The sequence below is a fragment of the Vanrija albida genome, assembly GCF_041260175.1.
Source record: "Vanrija albida strain AlHP1 chromosome Unknown contig_4, whole genome shotgun sequence".
Lineage (NCBI taxonomy): Eukaryota > Fungi > Basidiomycota > Tremellomycetes > Trichosporonales > Trichosporonaceae > Vanrija > Vanrija albida.
Window position 1 is genome coordinate 2,994,493 of NW_027191423.1, and position 14,963 is coordinate 3,009,455.

The 14,963-nt window shown below is 61.9% G+C and overlaps 6 protein-coding genes and 3 non-coding genes across 9 annotated transcripts; 7 read left to right on the forward strand and 2 right to left on the reverse strand.

Annotated features, from left to right (window-relative positions):
* Positions 1 to 373: 373 nt before the first annotated feature.
* Positions 374 to 1,644, forward strand: Q8F55_005929 (uncharacterized protein; the record flags this gene model as incomplete). Its single annotated transcript, XM_069354407.1, has 2 exons — positions 374 to 389; positions 422 to 1,644. The coding sequence occupies 2 exons, from the start codon at positions 374 to 376 to the stop codon at positions 1,642 to 1,644; spliced, it is 1,239 nt and encodes a 412-aa protein (XP_069209049.1).
* Positions 1,645 to 1,838: 194 nt separating this feature from the next.
* Positions 1,839 to 3,284, forward strand: Q8F55_005930 (uncharacterized protein; the record flags this gene model as incomplete). Its single annotated transcript, XM_069354408.1, has 1 exon — positions 1,839 to 3,284. The coding sequence occupies one exon, from the start codon at positions 1,839 to 1,841 to the stop codon at positions 3,282 to 3,284; it is 1,446 nt and encodes a 481-aa protein (XP_069209050.1).
* A 197-nt stretch (positions 3,285 to 3,481) lies between these two features.
* On the forward strand, positions 3,482 to 3,561 carry Q8F55_005931. The gene has a single exon. It is a non-coding gene; the product is annotated as a tRNA-Thr (tRNA).
* A 393-nt stretch (positions 3,562 to 3,954) lies between these two features.
* Q8F55_005932 lies at positions 3,955 to 4,042 on the forward strand. The gene has a single exon. It is a non-coding gene; the product is annotated as a tRNA-Arg (tRNA).
* Positions 4,043 to 4,066: 24 nt separating this feature from the next.
* Q8F55_005933 lies at positions 4,067 to 4,164 on the forward strand. The gene has a single exon. It is a non-coding gene; the product is annotated as a tRNA-Ala (tRNA).
* A 284-nt stretch (positions 4,165 to 4,448) lies between these two features.
* Q8F55_005934 (uncharacterized protein) lies at positions 4,449 to 5,487 on the reverse strand (the record flags this gene model as incomplete). The annotated part of the gene is made up of 3 exons (XM_069354409.1): positions 4,449 to 4,966; positions 5,013 to 5,435; positions 5,478 to 5,487. The coding sequence occupies 3 exons, from the start codon at positions 5,485 to 5,487 to the stop codon at positions 4,449 to 4,451; spliced, it is 951 nt and encodes a 316-aa protein (XP_069209051.1).
* Positions 5,488 to 8,177: 2,690 nt separating this feature from the next.
* Q8F55_005935 (uncharacterized protein) lies at positions 8,178 to 9,764 on the reverse strand (the record flags this gene model as incomplete). The annotated part of the gene is made up of 7 exons (XM_069354410.1): positions 8,178 to 8,337; positions 8,374 to 8,684; positions 8,721 to 8,969; positions 9,005 to 9,182; positions 9,286 to 9,358; positions 9,412 to 9,516; positions 9,566 to 9,764. 7 exons carry the CDS (start codon positions 9,762 to 9,764, stop codon positions 8,178 to 8,180), a joined length of 1,275 nt encoding a protein of 424 aa, XP_069209052.1.
* Positions 9,765 to 10,622: 858 nt separating this feature from the next.
* On the forward strand, positions 10,623 to 11,669 carry Q8F55_005936 (uncharacterized protein; the record flags this gene model as incomplete). The annotated part of the gene is made up of 2 exons (XM_069354411.1): positions 10,623 to 11,490; positions 11,533 to 11,669. The coding sequence occupies 2 exons, from the start codon at positions 10,623 to 10,625 to the stop codon at positions 11,667 to 11,669; spliced, it is 1,005 nt and encodes a 334-aa protein (XP_069209053.1).
* Positions 11,670 to 12,160: 491 nt separating this feature from the next.
* Q8F55_005937 (uncharacterized protein) lies at positions 12,161 to 14,951 on the forward strand (the record flags this gene model as incomplete). The annotated part of the gene is made up of 6 exons (XM_069354412.1): positions 12,161 to 12,475; positions 12,814 to 13,027; positions 13,072 to 13,078; positions 13,861 to 14,621; positions 14,670 to 14,770; positions 14,817 to 14,951. 6 exons carry the CDS (start codon positions 12,161 to 12,163, stop codon positions 14,949 to 14,951), a joined length of 1,533 nt encoding a protein of 510 aa, XP_069209054.1.
* Positions 14,952 to 14,963: the final 12 nt, after the last annotated feature.

The window sequence follows — 14,963 nt, forward strand, 5'->3', positions numbered from 1 at the left end:
CGGGGTCGATCGAGGTCCTTTGTCGTCACTGGCCCGCCCGGGGCACCGACCGACGCGCACGACCATTGTGGCCGTGGTGATGCGGACATCGTGACGGCTTGATGCGCCATTGTCTCGCTGTCGTCGTCGTCGTCGCTGATTATTCACTAACAAGATTGCGTTGCCTTGTTTTACTGCGGATGACTGACTTAGCAATGACGGCATGGATTCGCTTGGCTTGGCGAGGTCATCCCGCCGCGGGCATCAGACACGACCTGCGACGCGTGCCCGCTTCCCGATCACCTCCAAGATCCAGCGAGATCATGCACTCACGTCTACCCTCACCGTCTAGTCTGACATTGCCGGGACTATCTGCACACCCGACGCAGGCACCATGTCCGCACCAGGAGGTAAGCCGCCCCCTGCGCGCCGCTGATGGCAGGCAACGTCGCCGAGGTGCACGACTCCCTCACGCCCGAGACGCTCGAGCTGCGGCTTGCCGACCGTGCACTCGGCGACGACGGCATCCTCGCCATCCTTCGCAGGCTCGCCGTGTACCGGTACCATGCGCACGAGGGGGTCGAGCTGGCGTTCCTCAACCCCACGCTCGGGATCGACGACGCCGTCGCGGCGTATCAGTGCCCGTACTCTGCTGACGAGTGTGCTGCCCTCGGCGTGCGCGAGATGGACCTCCGCAACACGCGTCTCACGATCCCGGGCATGTGCTACGTGTTCGCGTACGCCGCCCTCGACGCGAACCTCGTCTCGGTCGACCTGAGCGGCAACTCGATGGCAGACTGGTACCGCTTCTTGCACCCCGCCGAACCGGCCCTCGACGAGGAGGGCAACCCCAAGGCGATACAGATCCCCGACGAGACGCAGAACATCTACACGATGATGTGGAACCTGGCAGAATCTCATGTCGCTGAACTCCGCCTGGACAGCGTGGGCATGAGCGCTGAGGTCGTCGACAATCTCCTCAAGGGACTCGGCACGGCCCTCACAAATCCCGTCGAGACGCTATCCCTTCGCGGGAACCGCTTTGGCGAGGACGCTGTCCGCGCCATCACCGCCTCTTCTGGACTAAAGCTCATCAGCCTCGAGCTCGAAGGGTGCGGACTGTCTCTTGCTGGTATGGAGTCGATCGTCCGCTCCTTCGAGAACAACTACTCGATCTGCCAGCTGTCGCTCGTCAACGACTACGAGGAGTTTGAGGAGGGCTACGACAGCGAGGACGACGCGTCGGTCAGTGTCCAAGGTGATGATCCAGCGTATGACTCCATTCGAGCGCGCTGCGTGGCCCTCGGAAACCGCAACTACGAACTCCGGCAGCGCGTCGGCCGGGCATTGAAGCGGGTCATCACGCCAGCCCGCATCCTCCTCCACCCGGCAGCGACATCACCAACACCCATCGCGGCCCTGCCACCCAACGTCCTCGACCTTGTCCTCAAGCACACCTCTGGCGACCCTGGTGCTCTGACTAGCAACCAATGGGCCAGCGTGCTCGAGCACGCACACGACCGCTCGTCGATTCTCAAGGCCGCGCGCCGCGCCGCCGTGGTCACGCGGTCGCCGTTCGGAGGCGTCGCGGACGACGACCGCGCATTCGAGGACTGGCGCAGGACGCTGGGGTGCGCGTACTGGAAGAAATATGCTTGGGAGTAGAGACATGCAGTATCTTATCTCGGCCGATGCCGCCGGCCACTCCCGAGTGCTCGCACTTTCCGACACGGGGGAGCCGTCCGAACTCGACTCTTGGCACGACGCCATGCGACCAAACGCCATCCTGGAGAACAGAACACCCACTCCCCATGCTTCGGCCACGCACCCTCCTCCTTTCATGCCTGCTTCTTGCACTCATGCTCTACTCTGTGCGCCGTAGCTTCTCGACCGCCATGACGACCGCGGCCTCCCAGCCCACCGTCATCGTCGTCGGCTCGGGCCTCGCCGGTCTCTCGGCCGCCTACACCGCCGTGCGTGCCGGCGCTCGCGTGCACCTCCTCGAGCGTGCCGGCAAGGCGGGCGGCAACAGCATCAAGGCGAGCTCCGGCATCAACGGCGCGGGCACGCGCTTCCAGCAGGCCAAGGGAATAGACGACACCTCGTTCTACGCCGACACGGTGCGCTCGGCCGGCGCGCGCTTCGCCGCCCCCGGCGTCGACCGCGACGCGCTCGTCTCCAAGCTTACGGCCGAGTCGGCCGCCGCCGCGACGTGGCTCGCGGACGAAATCGGCGTCGACCTCGCCGTCGTCGCGCCGCTCGGAGGCCATAGCGTCGCGCGCACTCATCGTGGCGGCGGAAAGATCCCGCCAGGCTTTGCAATCATCAAGGGGCTGCTCGACAAGCTCGACACGGAACCGGCATTCACGCTCACCAAGGGGGCGGACGTCACTGCGCTCAAGACGCACAACGGTGCCGTCACGGGGGTGTCCTACGCCACCGACAACGGGACGCACTCGCTCACGGGGCCGGTGGTCTTCGCGTCGGGCGGGTTTGCAGGCGACGCGTCCCTGCTCGCACAGTACCGCCCCGACTTGGCGGGCCTGCCCTCCACCAACGACGTGCGGCCAGGCGCGCACGGCCTCCTCACTGGGCTTGGCGCGCGCCTCGTCGACATGGACAGCGTGCAGGTCCACCCCACGGGGTTCGTTGACCCGGCCGACCCGGGCGCCCGCCTCAAGTTCCTCGCGGCTGAGATGCTCCGAGGCGAGGGCGGCATCCTGCTCGACCAAGACGGCAAGCGGTTCGTCAACGAGCTCGACACGCGCGCCGCGGTCACCAAGGCCATCTTCGACCTGTCCTCGCGCGACGTCGGCGAGACGCGCCAGTGGGGCGTCACGCTGCTCCTCGACGCGGGCTCGGCGGCAGCAGCGGCCCACCACGTGTCCTTCTACGAGTGGAAGGGCCTGCTCAAGAAGGTCAAGCTGCGCGACCTGCCCCCGAGTGTCGTCGCCAGCGTCGACGCGTACTCTGCCGCGCGCGGCTCGCCAGACGTGTTCGGAAGGCGGACGTACGGCAACTGGGACCAGACACCGGGCGACCACGACGCAGAGGTGTACGTCGGTGACCTGACGCCCGTGACGCACTTCACGATGGGCGGCGTCGCGATCGACGCGGACGCGCGTGTGCTCACGACCAGCGGGGACGCCGTGCCCGGCCTCTGGGCGGCCGGCGAGATCACGGGCGGCGTGCACGGCGACAACCGTCTCGGAGGGAGCAGCCTGCTCGAGTGTGTCGTGTTTGGGCGTACGGCGGGGGCCGCGGCCGCGAAGGCAGTGGCCGTGGCCGAGACAGCCAGCTTGTAGAGTGTATAGAGAAGATTGTATGCCACTGCTCAGCCAGTCGTCGGCTCAGGGTTCGGCAGGACCACGTTTCACGTTTCGGCGACCTTGGCATTCCGTCGCCGAGTCCGTCGCCGATGCCATCTCTGCTGGGCATATTCATAAGCATGCAAACCCGACGACGAACACGGCGGCTGAGCAGCGTTTCGCAGCCCAGCTTAGCCTCTTTAGCTCAGTGGTAGAGCGCGTCACTCGTAAACACGATATGATGAGGTCGGTTGTTCAATCCAGCCAAGAGGCATTAGCTTTTGGCCCCTGAGGTATTGGAGAAACGTGCGGTGATTGGTCGACTTACGTGCGAGGTGTAAGGGTTACGCGGGTGCAAGAGTTGAGCAATGAGGTGAGGCGACGATGGAGATGCGACTGTGTGTGTGCAGACAGACCAGTGATGCGCGCCACCAAGCCGATCAGTGTGCACGTGAAGACTGTGCCACACCTCCTCCATCCTCATCCTCTCGAACACCACTCGACAACACAACCGCAACCAACACTCACCATGCACTTCCCCCCCGCACTCCCAACGCCCACAACGCATACCCCGCACCAGGGCGCGACGCACCTCGCACCAGCGCTCGCACTCAGGGCACCGCCATCGCACCACTCACCTACCCCGGCCCCCCTCCTCCAACACCAAGGTCGCGTGGCCCAATGGCAAGGCGTATGACTACGACCCTAAGCAGAAGTAAATCATGAGATTGCGGGTTCGATCCCCGTCGTGGCCTAGGCGCATAGCGTCGACATCTCTCGGGCGTGTAGCTCAGTTGGTAGAGCGTGTCATTAGCACGAGTACTGCGGTACTACTACCTACTTGACAAGGTCTTTGGTTCGATTCCTAACTCGTCCAGCTTTTGCCGGTGCGCTGGGATACATCTTTTGGCGGCGGTGTGGTGGTCAGCATGTCGGTTTGGGAGAGGGGTGCGTGGTGGAATAGGGCTTGGCGGGAGGGAAGGCCTGTGGTTGGAGGCGGAGAGATGGCGGTCGATGAGAGTCTGGTACGCAGTCCTGTTGGTCTGACGCTTCCTCTGCCACCTTGATGTGCCATAGGCACCGATGTTGCTCCAGTTACTGCACACATTTCATAGACACATTTTTAAAGTTTGCGACTACCTCCTTGCCTCTTCCTAGCCCCTACACCAGGCCCTTGTCCTTGAGCGCCTTGCCGCTCTCGTACGCTTCCTTGATAGTCTGCGTCTCGTCGTCGCCCTTCCAGAAGTGGTCAGCGACGTCCGGGCGGCCGGCCTCGGTGAGGCGCTTGTTGAGCTCCTTGGAGAGCCAGGCCGAGCCGCCGAGGGGACGGTGGTAGATGTTGAGCTCGGCGATGCGGCCCTCATCGTCGATCTGGAGGGTCGTGAGGCCGCGCATGGCCATGCCGTCGAAACCGGACAGCTTCCACTCAATGTAGCGCCTGTTGGTGTCGTTGCGGACCTCGTGGTCGAAGACGAGGTTCTGGTAGAAGTTGCTCGCCTGGTGGAGGATCTGCTGCGCCTTGTCGACGCCCCAGACCGTGTGCGTGATGGCCGCCGCCTGGAACTTGAGGTCGGGGTGCAGCGCCTTTGCAAACTCCTCGCCCGACTTGGCGCTGAAGCTGTTGGTCCACGCTTGGTCTTCGACGTTGCCCTCGGTGATGTGCGAGTACGAGTCGTAGACTGGGCGTCAGGCGGGGCTGGGGATGCGGGGTGGGTGCGTACATACCCGGGTAACCCGTCGGCGGGTAGGCCTTCTCGCCGGCCGACTTCCAGTCAGCCCAGAAGTGGTCAGCGAGCTGGGGGAGACGCTTCTTGAGCTCCTTGGAGAGGGCGATGGCGGTGCCGAGGGGACGGTGGTGCACGGCGATGTTGGTGATCTTGTCGTTCTCGACGGTGAGGATGGTCACGCCCTGGAGGACGAAGCCGTCGGCCCACTCGCCCGTCCAGTCGAGGTACGTCTTGGCACCCTTGGTTGCCTTGTCGGTCACCTTGTACGAGGTGTAGAGCTCGCGCGCGGCCTCGAGGACGGCCTTGACGTTGTCGCTGCCCTTGATGGGCTGGACGAGGAAGACGGCCTCGAGGAAGACGTCGGGCGCCAGCGCCTCGAGGAACGCGGCGGGGTTGCCGGTGATAGCTTGGGCGAATGTGTCTGGAGGTGAGTGGAGGGGAGTGGGAGAGTGGCTTCACTCACTGGCAGCCATTGTGCTGAGGATGAGGGAGAGAAGTGAGGAGGGAGGGCACCAGCCGCGCCCTCTTAAATGCAGATCGGCCGGCGCATCGCTGGCAGAAGTAACCGCCCACACGGCTAAGGAGAGCCGACTCGCAACCGATACATAGGCTCTGTAAAGAGTAGAGAAGGGGCAGTTGACATGCGGTGTGCGCACCAAATGCGCGCATGTACAGTCATCTCAGCTTATCATCATGACGCGGGGTGGGGCGATGAGGGCGTGGGGGTGGGGCCTCCCGCCTTTGCCAATCGGCCGCGCGCATACCTGCTTCAAGCAAAGCTGCAAAGCGCCCGCATGCGCCACAAGTTATTCTGTATCTACGAGCGACGTGCGAGCGGGGGCCACGCAAAAGAGACCCAGGTATATCGAGTGGCGGCGGATATCGATCCCCGAGGCCACGGCAGATAGAGGCCGAGCTCCTGGCGAAATAAGCGAGGCCGATGCCCCTCGACGCCGAGGCATGTGACAGCCGCCCACGGAGCTGCCGCGGCGCCCGGCGTTGGCATGCGGGATATGGGCGGCGAGTGCTTCCATTCGGGCTGTGGTCTGCACTCTGCAGGCGGACGGGGGTTGTGCAATGCGCGCGTGGTCATGGGTGGGTCGAGTGTGGCGGTTGCCGCGGCAGTATCTCCCCCGGTGCCGCTCGGCCGTCGCGTCCATGTGCGCTGGTTCCCGCCCTCCACCACACTCCAGAGGAGAAACTCGTCATTCTGGCGCTTAGCGGTCACACAGTGGTGGGGCAGCTTGCGGCGGTGTCATCGGCTGCGACGTGATCAGCTCCAAGACTGGCTGATCACGCCGTGCCGGATGACAGCGGTGGTGGGGGTGGGGGCTGCCATGAATCCCCACCATCCACTGGGGAGCTGTGGGGCACCTGGCAGCCCAGAGCGCCTCCCCCGCCTCGTTGTAGCCGGTGCGAGGGATGACCTGGTCGGTGGGGTGAAGGGGGGGGTTCTCGCACTGTTTGGTCGCTTCCCTGAATTGACAGTGATTCCCATCGTCATCTGCGAGCAGCTGACCGGATGCGCCCCAGAAGGGAGGGAGGGATGTTTGGCGGACTTGGGAGCGGAATGTGCCCAAGCACTCAGCAAGCTCTCCCATGTTACCACCTTGGCATCGACAAGCCAGTCCATGGTCCGGAGGGACGTGTGTGAAATCCAGTCCGGGGTGAAGTGCGATTCCGGGAACGCAGACCCCGAACCCCCCCGCCACGTTCAGAGACATCGGACTCGACTCCCTTCCACTATCTCCCTGCCCTGCCTTCAACATCCGATTTCGTCCTTGGTCCCCATTAGCTCGGCGAGCACCTTGTCTGCCAGCTGAGATAGCCGGAAGGCCAATAGCCACTCACCGTGCCTCCAGTCCCACCTGGCTGCTCGGTGACCCACTGCATAACCCGCTCCTCCGTCTTGAGTATCTCGACTCCCGTGAGCCTGCTCGGAGGGAGGCTGGGACCGAGGGAGGAGGTGGGCCGGAGTCGTCGTAGTCGCCTTGCAAGGGCTACCATAGTTCGGGGTCAGGTTGCATCGAAAAGTGGCAGTGCCAAATAGTTATCAGGTCTAGCTGGGTGGAGACACAAACCTCCGGGCAAGGGGCAGGGGCCAGTCCGGACCCCAGTTTAATAACTGGCCGCCACCCCTCAGCTTGGCCTTCGAGTCAGGAGCCACCCTGCAGATGGACGCAGCCCGCATCCCTCAGGGGAGTGGTGAGGAGCCGGTCCATCACGCAGGGGGCATCGCCGCAGAAGGATGCTAATGCGCGCGGCGTGGCTGCGCGGGGGGGGGGGGGGGAGAGGGCAGGGGCGTCTGGAAGGCCGTTGCTGGTGTGGGAGGGGCGGGGAACGCGTCCCCGGGGTCGAGGGAGACACAGGGAACACCCGGAGAAGAGGAGTCGAGTCCGCGCAGGGCTCAGATTCCTCGCCTCACACAGGATGGACGAAGTTAATACGAGGACAAGGACCGCGTCCCATCGGTCCTCCCTCGGCGAAGAGGCGCCAAGATCCCCCCGACTCCAGGGGGCACGAGCATCCCGTCTCGCGGTGCTCGTCGTACCGTTTCTCTTCGAATCTCCAGCTTCCCCGGGTGGCTGGTGCTGGAGGTTGAGAGCCGGCTGGCCCGGGGGCACCTGGAACCTATGGGGCTTTGGGGAGGTGTCGTCTGCGACTCCTGGACCCGGAGGCCCGCCGCATAGAGCGTGGGCGTGAGCCAGGCTCCCTCGGCCACGGAGACCCCGGTCGGGGTGGACTCGTGGGTCAGGAGGCGCGCGGGGAAGACCGTGTGGGGGCAGCCGGGAGAGGGGTACCGCGCGTCAGTGATGCTCGCTCCTTGAGCGCTGGGGTGGTGCACAGCTCTGCTGATTCGGGTTGCTCCTGTGGTCCCCTGCCTTTAGGCTAACTCCATATCTGAGTCACTGGTATATACGTCTAGTGAGTCCATGTATGGTTGCGACCCCCTCGGTATCAGATTGTCCAGATAGGCGCAGGGCCACACTTCCGCCGAGTTGGCGCCGGTGCCACCGCTCAAGCCGGAGCACTGCAGACTACGACGCCCACGCCAGGGCACTTGCGATGCAGACGTGCTTGTACATCTTGTGTAGGGCTACAGACAGGAAATCTACTCTATCGTCGAACAATCTATGGTGCGCAGGTCGTCCGTCCCAATAACCTACGCCTTCCCACGAGCACTCGCCTCCGCGGCCTCCGCCGCTGCCGCCGCCGCTGAGGCCACTGCCAGCGCCTCCGCGTCGCGGAACTTGGGGTCCGTGCTATCCCCCTGTGTCATGATCATCGTGTACACCTCGCCAATGCCAGCAGCGCGGAGCATCCTGAGGTATCAGCACCCGGCCCCCATCGCCACTCACAAATCGCTGTGGTCACCATCTGGCACATTGTACACCATCAAGCGAATCTCCTTGGGGTGTGCCGAGAACGCTTTGTTGAGCCACGTCCGCCCGTTGACCGGCACCATGCCGTCCTGCTCGCCCCACCAGACCATGATGTCGAGTTTGACGGGAACGCTGGGGCCCTGGGCGTCACGAAGCGAAGTCGCGACACCGTCTAGCTCCGTCTTGAACCAATCTGGGCCTGAATCTTGCGCACCGCGGTTCAGGCAGAGCAGGTACTCCTGGCCGATGCCGCTGAAATCCTCGGCGTAAAGGTAGTCCATGGTCAACTGAGGTCAGCGGACTTCACGGCGCGGCGAACCCACGTATTTCGCACTCGGCGCCCACAGCCTGCTCTTTGGAGCTTCGTCGTCGCTTCCCTCGAGCTCTTGTTCCGGCACGGGAATGCCATCAGCCTCTGACGCGCGTCTCGTCCGCGGTGATGACTCGGCAGACGGAGGTGCGGGGTGTCCTCCCCACCACGACTTGACGGCTCCTAGTGCCGAGCCTACTGCCCGGCTGGTGGCGCCATAGGCATCTTCCATAGACTTGACCGCAGGAACGATGTACGGTAGCTGCAGGGTCAGTGCTGACGCGTTTTGGTACCCACTGTTACATCCTGCGTCGACAGCACCCGGCTTGGGACCCAATCGAGGAGCTGCCGGTACGCCAGGGGATCGCTAGCAGGAAGCGGCGGCGACCACGGGGAAACCAGGTATACCGCCGGCGGGGGATTCAACCCCGTCAAGAATATGTTCGGGTGCGACGAGAGCAAGCGGAGCGTGCAGCTGAGCAGTGTCAGTTGCCGCACTGGCGTTGTGCACGGGCATGTGGTGACAACACCGGAAAAGTCGGCATGCCGCCCATGCCGACGCAGGCGTCACGACGTACTAGATGCCGGCTGACGTCGCAAGCACATGTGCGACTTTGACGCCAATGTGTTCGAGAACGGATTCGATCATCACTGCGAGAGTCGTCAGCGCTTGTAGATATGCTCCACATCATGCATGTACTTACTACAGCTTAAGCCAATGCGATCGGCAAGGGGCACGGGAGGTACCGCACCCACGCCAGGCCGGTCGACCGTGATGAGACGTAGGCCAAATCCTGCTGCCAGCGGGTCTTATGCCGGTCAGCGCCGTCTACGCACGCCCGCCGCCAGGTTACTCACCCTGCGGTGCACTGAACCACCTCGTGCATCCAGACGGCGGCACAAAGAGCACTGGGATACCATCCGGGTCACCAATGTCAGAGTAGGATACTGGGAGGCCTGTTCGCGGGCATTTTGGCAGCTTGTGGTTGAACTTGAAGAGGGAGAGGTAGGCTTGTGGGTCGTTGAGCGGCGACGGATCCTGCGTCAGGAGAGACATTGGGGAACGTTGGAGATCGCGCCGTTGGACGTAGGCTTGTCGTCTTGATTATAGGCGCTGTTTATGGGCGCGTAGTGTACAGCGGCGTACAAGCCGTCGTGAGAAGAGACTGAGCGAGAGACAAGGAGAGAAAGCGAGGAGTGAGAGTCGAGAGAGATGGACAAGAATGAATCGGTGTGATCGACTGAAACGCGTCAACAATCAGCTCGACGGAGGCAAAAAACGCGGGAATCGTATGTGCGTCATCGAGCTTTGCAGTCGTCGTCGACATCTCTGTCACTCTCTCATTCTACAACGGTTTGACGCAAGGGGTTACGGGACGGGGAATGCTCAAGAGACGCGTGGGGTGTACGGCTGGTATCTCAGAGGAACTGTGCACTCACTCCCAAGCCCCAGAATCCCGTCCTCAGCGATTAACGACAGCTCCTGACGCCTCAGCTGCCCGAAGGCGCCCCGTCTAACGCGCCCAAACCAATTACAGCACAGTCGAACGAAACGGGGGATGGCGGTAGACCTGCCATCTGGGACCGCTGATGCTATCAAATCCAACTACCTTTTTTGCTTCTTTAGAGGCTGCAAGACCTCAGCAGGACCATGAAACCGCACCCCGCAAACTGACCCCTGCACAAAGGGACGAACCTTCGCGTTATCACCTTCCCACGCTCAGCCAAACAAACACTGCCGCCGTTTCACAACTGGGCGTCGCGTCGTCGCGTCGCTCTAGTCCCACAACATGAACTGGGCCATTGAGCACGCCCGTCCGTCGCCCTACCCCAGGTCTAATCGATGCCCTTGACATCGGGACTCCCCGGCAGATAGTGGAACGCTTCACCTTGTGCTCTTCCTTTCCGGAACGCAATGTCCGCAAGCAATTACTACCTCCCGCCGGAGATCCTGGCAGATGTCATCTCCTACCTCGATCCCACAGTTGACCGCCCAACCCTACACAGCCTGCTCTGCGTCTCGAGCACTGTCAACGCCATCGCCCTACCGCTTCTATACGAGCGCCTGACACTCAACGAGTCGCAGCTCATCAGCCTCGTGGCCGGCGCGTGTGACCCGCAAGGTCGGCTTTCCACCAGCTCGTCCAACCGCCTCGGCCTAGTTCAGCACCTGGCTCTATGCCCCCCGCCCACGCCCGATACCATGGCCCCGGTGTACGCTGCCATGGACGGCTCCGATGGACGGCTGCTCTTCCCAAGTGTCCGGACACTCCGCATCGACGACCCCGACCACTGGAAGCGCGATGACTTTGTTTACCGTGCCGTGCGAAAGAACACCTGGGGAGGGCCGCCCGGCTTGCCGCCGCGCGAGCTCGCACTGTTCGACTCCCCAGATGTGTGCATTGGTGGCGAGATGTATGCCATGGACACGCTCGAGTATCTTCCCTCTCTCAGTATCAAGAACTCGAGCCTCACAGTCCACACGGGTGACATCGGGGCCGTCGGCGGCAAGACCTCCCTCATTCAGCGTGGATGGCGACGGCTGGTTGTTTACAACACAGAAAGCGAAATGCTCGTGTGGACGCAGGCCCCTTTCATTCTCCTCACGAACCCAGCCCAGGGCTACGCGCAGGAGGTCATGGTTTATGTCGGCAGGCACGATAAAAACGAGGCCCACGTTCGAGAGAGGTTGGAGGCCGACAAGAACTACTACCCTTACTGGGACCCGTCTCTTGCTGAGTGCCTCCTGTTCGACGATGATCCCCCGCCGTGTCATATTTGCGGTAAGCTCGCCCCCTGTGCACGGGATCTGACAGAATCCGTAGGCCGTGACTGCAAGGGCTTTTGGGACGAGGCCGACGTGCATGAAGCTGCCGAACAGGCTGCTGCAGCGGCCAAGGAGTTAGGCTGTTCCGAGGATGCCGCCACGCGGTTCCTGGCTGAAGATCCAGTCAATTCGTAGATATGACATGAGGCGCATAGCAATGTCCATTGGCTGGGTAACTAATGATCTGCTGGAAGAGGGTCCTACAAGCCGGGCTCGATCATCAAACCACCACTGAAGGGAGGGCCGTCTTGACCGGGCACTTCTTCACGGACCTGGTATTCTGCCACACTGAGGTGGTGGAGTTGGCGCTCGGAAGCGAGGAAGATGGAGCGGACCCCGTCTCGGAGGCGGCTACCGATCATGAGGTGAAGGCAGTCGGCCCAGCCGCAAGGTTGGCGAATGCCTTTGATTTCGAGCCTGTGAATAGATTGACCGCCTCGAGGATGGAGCAGTGCCTCGACGGAAGAAACCACACCATCCGCCCCCAAGTAGTCGAAACCGGGCCTCCTGCTGGATGCCGTCATCCACTTCCCTCCTCCACTTCCCCTTGAGCACTCAAGAACGCGAAACGCAAAACAAGGACTGTTTGCAATCCGACAACAACACAAACACCAACGACACGCAGAATGCCTAGTACACACTACCACGACCCACAGCCGCGCGCAACTGCTCTCCCGCCCGAGCTCCTGATCGAGGTCATAGGCTATCTCGACCCTGTGAAGGACAAGGCAACACTCCACAGCCTTCTCTCCGTCTCGCGAACAGTGTCGGCCATTGCGATGCCGCCCCTGTACACGCGCCTCAAGCTCAATGAAGCACAGTTCGCACAGCTGGTCCACGGGGGACGCGACCCGGCACGGCAACAGCGCTTCAGCCTAATCCAGCACCTCGAACTCTGCCCCCCGCCATCAGCGGACACCATGGCGACAGTGTACCAGAGCGTGGGTGACGAGCGCGAGACGCTCTTCCCCAACGTGAAACACTGCGACTCGAGCACCGTGATCACTGGAAGGACGACGAGAGGGAATTTTACGAACGGCGCGAGGGAGGCGGGCTTACGGGGCTTCCCCCCAAGGAGCTGGCACTCTTTTAATCGCCGGACGTATGCATCCGCGGGGCATTCTTCGCCATTGAAGCGCTCGAATACTTGCCTTCACGAAGCGTCTCCAAATCGACACTCACTATTCACACGGCCTACCTGGATGCTATTCACATCTCCGCCATCCCACGAGGGTGGCGACGGTTGGTGGTGTACTACACGGACGTCGCGGGTTTCCAGTACAGTACCGAATGGCACGACTTCGTTGTGATGTCAAAAGCGGCCGAGGGGTACGCGCAGGAGCCAATGGTCATCTACTCGCCTAGTGATGATCACATCGAGTATCAACTTGCCCATAACTTGGCGGCCTCAAGGTCGTACTGGCCATACTGGGACCCGTCTACCGCCCAGTGCCTGGAGTTCGATGACGACCCACCGCCTTGCAATGTCTGCGGTAAGTCGGGCATCACATGCTGTACGTAGCTGATGCGGACTCAGGCTGCAGGTGGGAGGACTACTGGGACGAGGCGGACGAAGAATACCTACCGAAACGCACCGGCGAAATGTCCCGCTTCCAGCCCACGAAGGAGAGCTTGGGGGGAGAAGGAGTCTTCAAACATATGTGCCAGCGCTTTGCAGACATAGATGCCCAATCTGGAGAGTAATGACATGCGAGAGAAAGTATTGGTTGCCCGTACACTAGAGAATGCATGCTACTGACTCCCGACCTTGCTTACCACTGCAGAGCGCTGCGCCAACGAGCAGCCTCTTGTCCCGGTTCGGCTCGTGAGCCGAGTGGCCCGCATCGTCGACAATGTACATGCGGAGGCTGTCGCCCCATGCCCTCTTGAGGAGACGCGTTCCCAAGTCGCACGTCGCGTCGGTCACGACACCCTTAATGCGGTGAGATGTTAAGGGCCGTCTCCAAGCTGCTGCCACAGACGCCGAGGTTCGATGTATGTAAGATGCCTGCAGCAGCGAGCGCCTTGAGGATAAAACAGCGCGTCAAGGGAACAAGTCCCCCAGCCGAAACGGGGCCTCCTGCTGGATGCCGTCATCGACTTGTCTCCCCGTCCGTCCGTCCGCTCAAGCATTCAAGAATGTCGCGAAACGCGAAACACGACTGTTTGCAATAACCACAACACCGACACAAACAACGTGCCGAATGCCTAGCACACGCCACCGCGACCCGCAGGCGAGCGCACACGCACACGCCCTACCGCCTGAGCTCTTAGCCAAGATCATCAGTTTTCTCGAACCCGCCAATGACAAGGCTACATTGCGCAGCCTCCTCTTCGTCTCACAAACCGTGGGCGCGATCGCAATCAAGCCTCTGTACGCCCGCCTCAAGCTCGATGAAACCCACTTTGCGCAGCTAGTTAATGGTGGCCGCGATGATCCGCTACGACAGCAGCGCTTCAGCCTGATTCACCACCTCGAACTATGCCCTCCGCCCTCAGCGGAAACCATGGCCACGGTGTACCAAGCCGTGGGTGACCAGGGCGACCCCGCAGTCTTCCCCAATGTTAAGACACTGCGATTAGAGCACCGCGACCACTGGAAGGAGGAGGACGATGCCTTTCTCGAACGACGGGACAAGGGAGACGGGCCGCCAGGACTTCCCCCGAAGGGGCTGGTGCTCTTCGACTCACCGGATGTGTGCATCCGCGGCAGGTTCTTCGCTGTCGAGGCGCTGGAATACCTACCTTCACGGAGCGTGTCCAACTCCACACTCATCGTCCACACGGCTTTCCTGGAAGCTATCCACCGCTCCACGATCCCACGAGGATGGCGACAGTTGGTGGTGTACTACACGGACATCAACGGTATCATGTACAGCGACGAGCAGCGCGAGTTCGCGACGATGTCAAAACCGGCCGAGGGGTACTCGCAAGAACCGATGCTGATCTATTGCCCCAATGATGATCACCACGAGGGTTCACTTGCCAATTCGTTGTGGGCCATGCAGCGCCACTGGCCGTACTGGGACCCGTCTACCGCCCAATGTCTCGTATTCGACGACGACGCGCCGCCTTGCAGTATCTGCGGTAAGTCGGACGCCGCTCACTCAACGAATAGAGCTGATGTGGATCCAGGCTGCAGATGGGAGGACTTCTGGGACGAGGCAGATGAGGAACACAAGCCCAAACGCATTGGCGATCTCTTACCGACCCCCTCGGAGCCTACGAAGCAGAGTGTAGGAGAAGGGGTCTTCGGATATGAGCTCAAACGAATACGCCGAGGTGAAGAAGAACAACGACGGCGTGAAGAAGAACTACGGCGCGTTGGAGAAGAACGACGACGCGTTAAAGATGAGCGACGACGGGCTGAAGAGTCATCCCGCGCATGAACAGTCACTGGTTTCTCCTGCACTATAGAATGCATGCTGC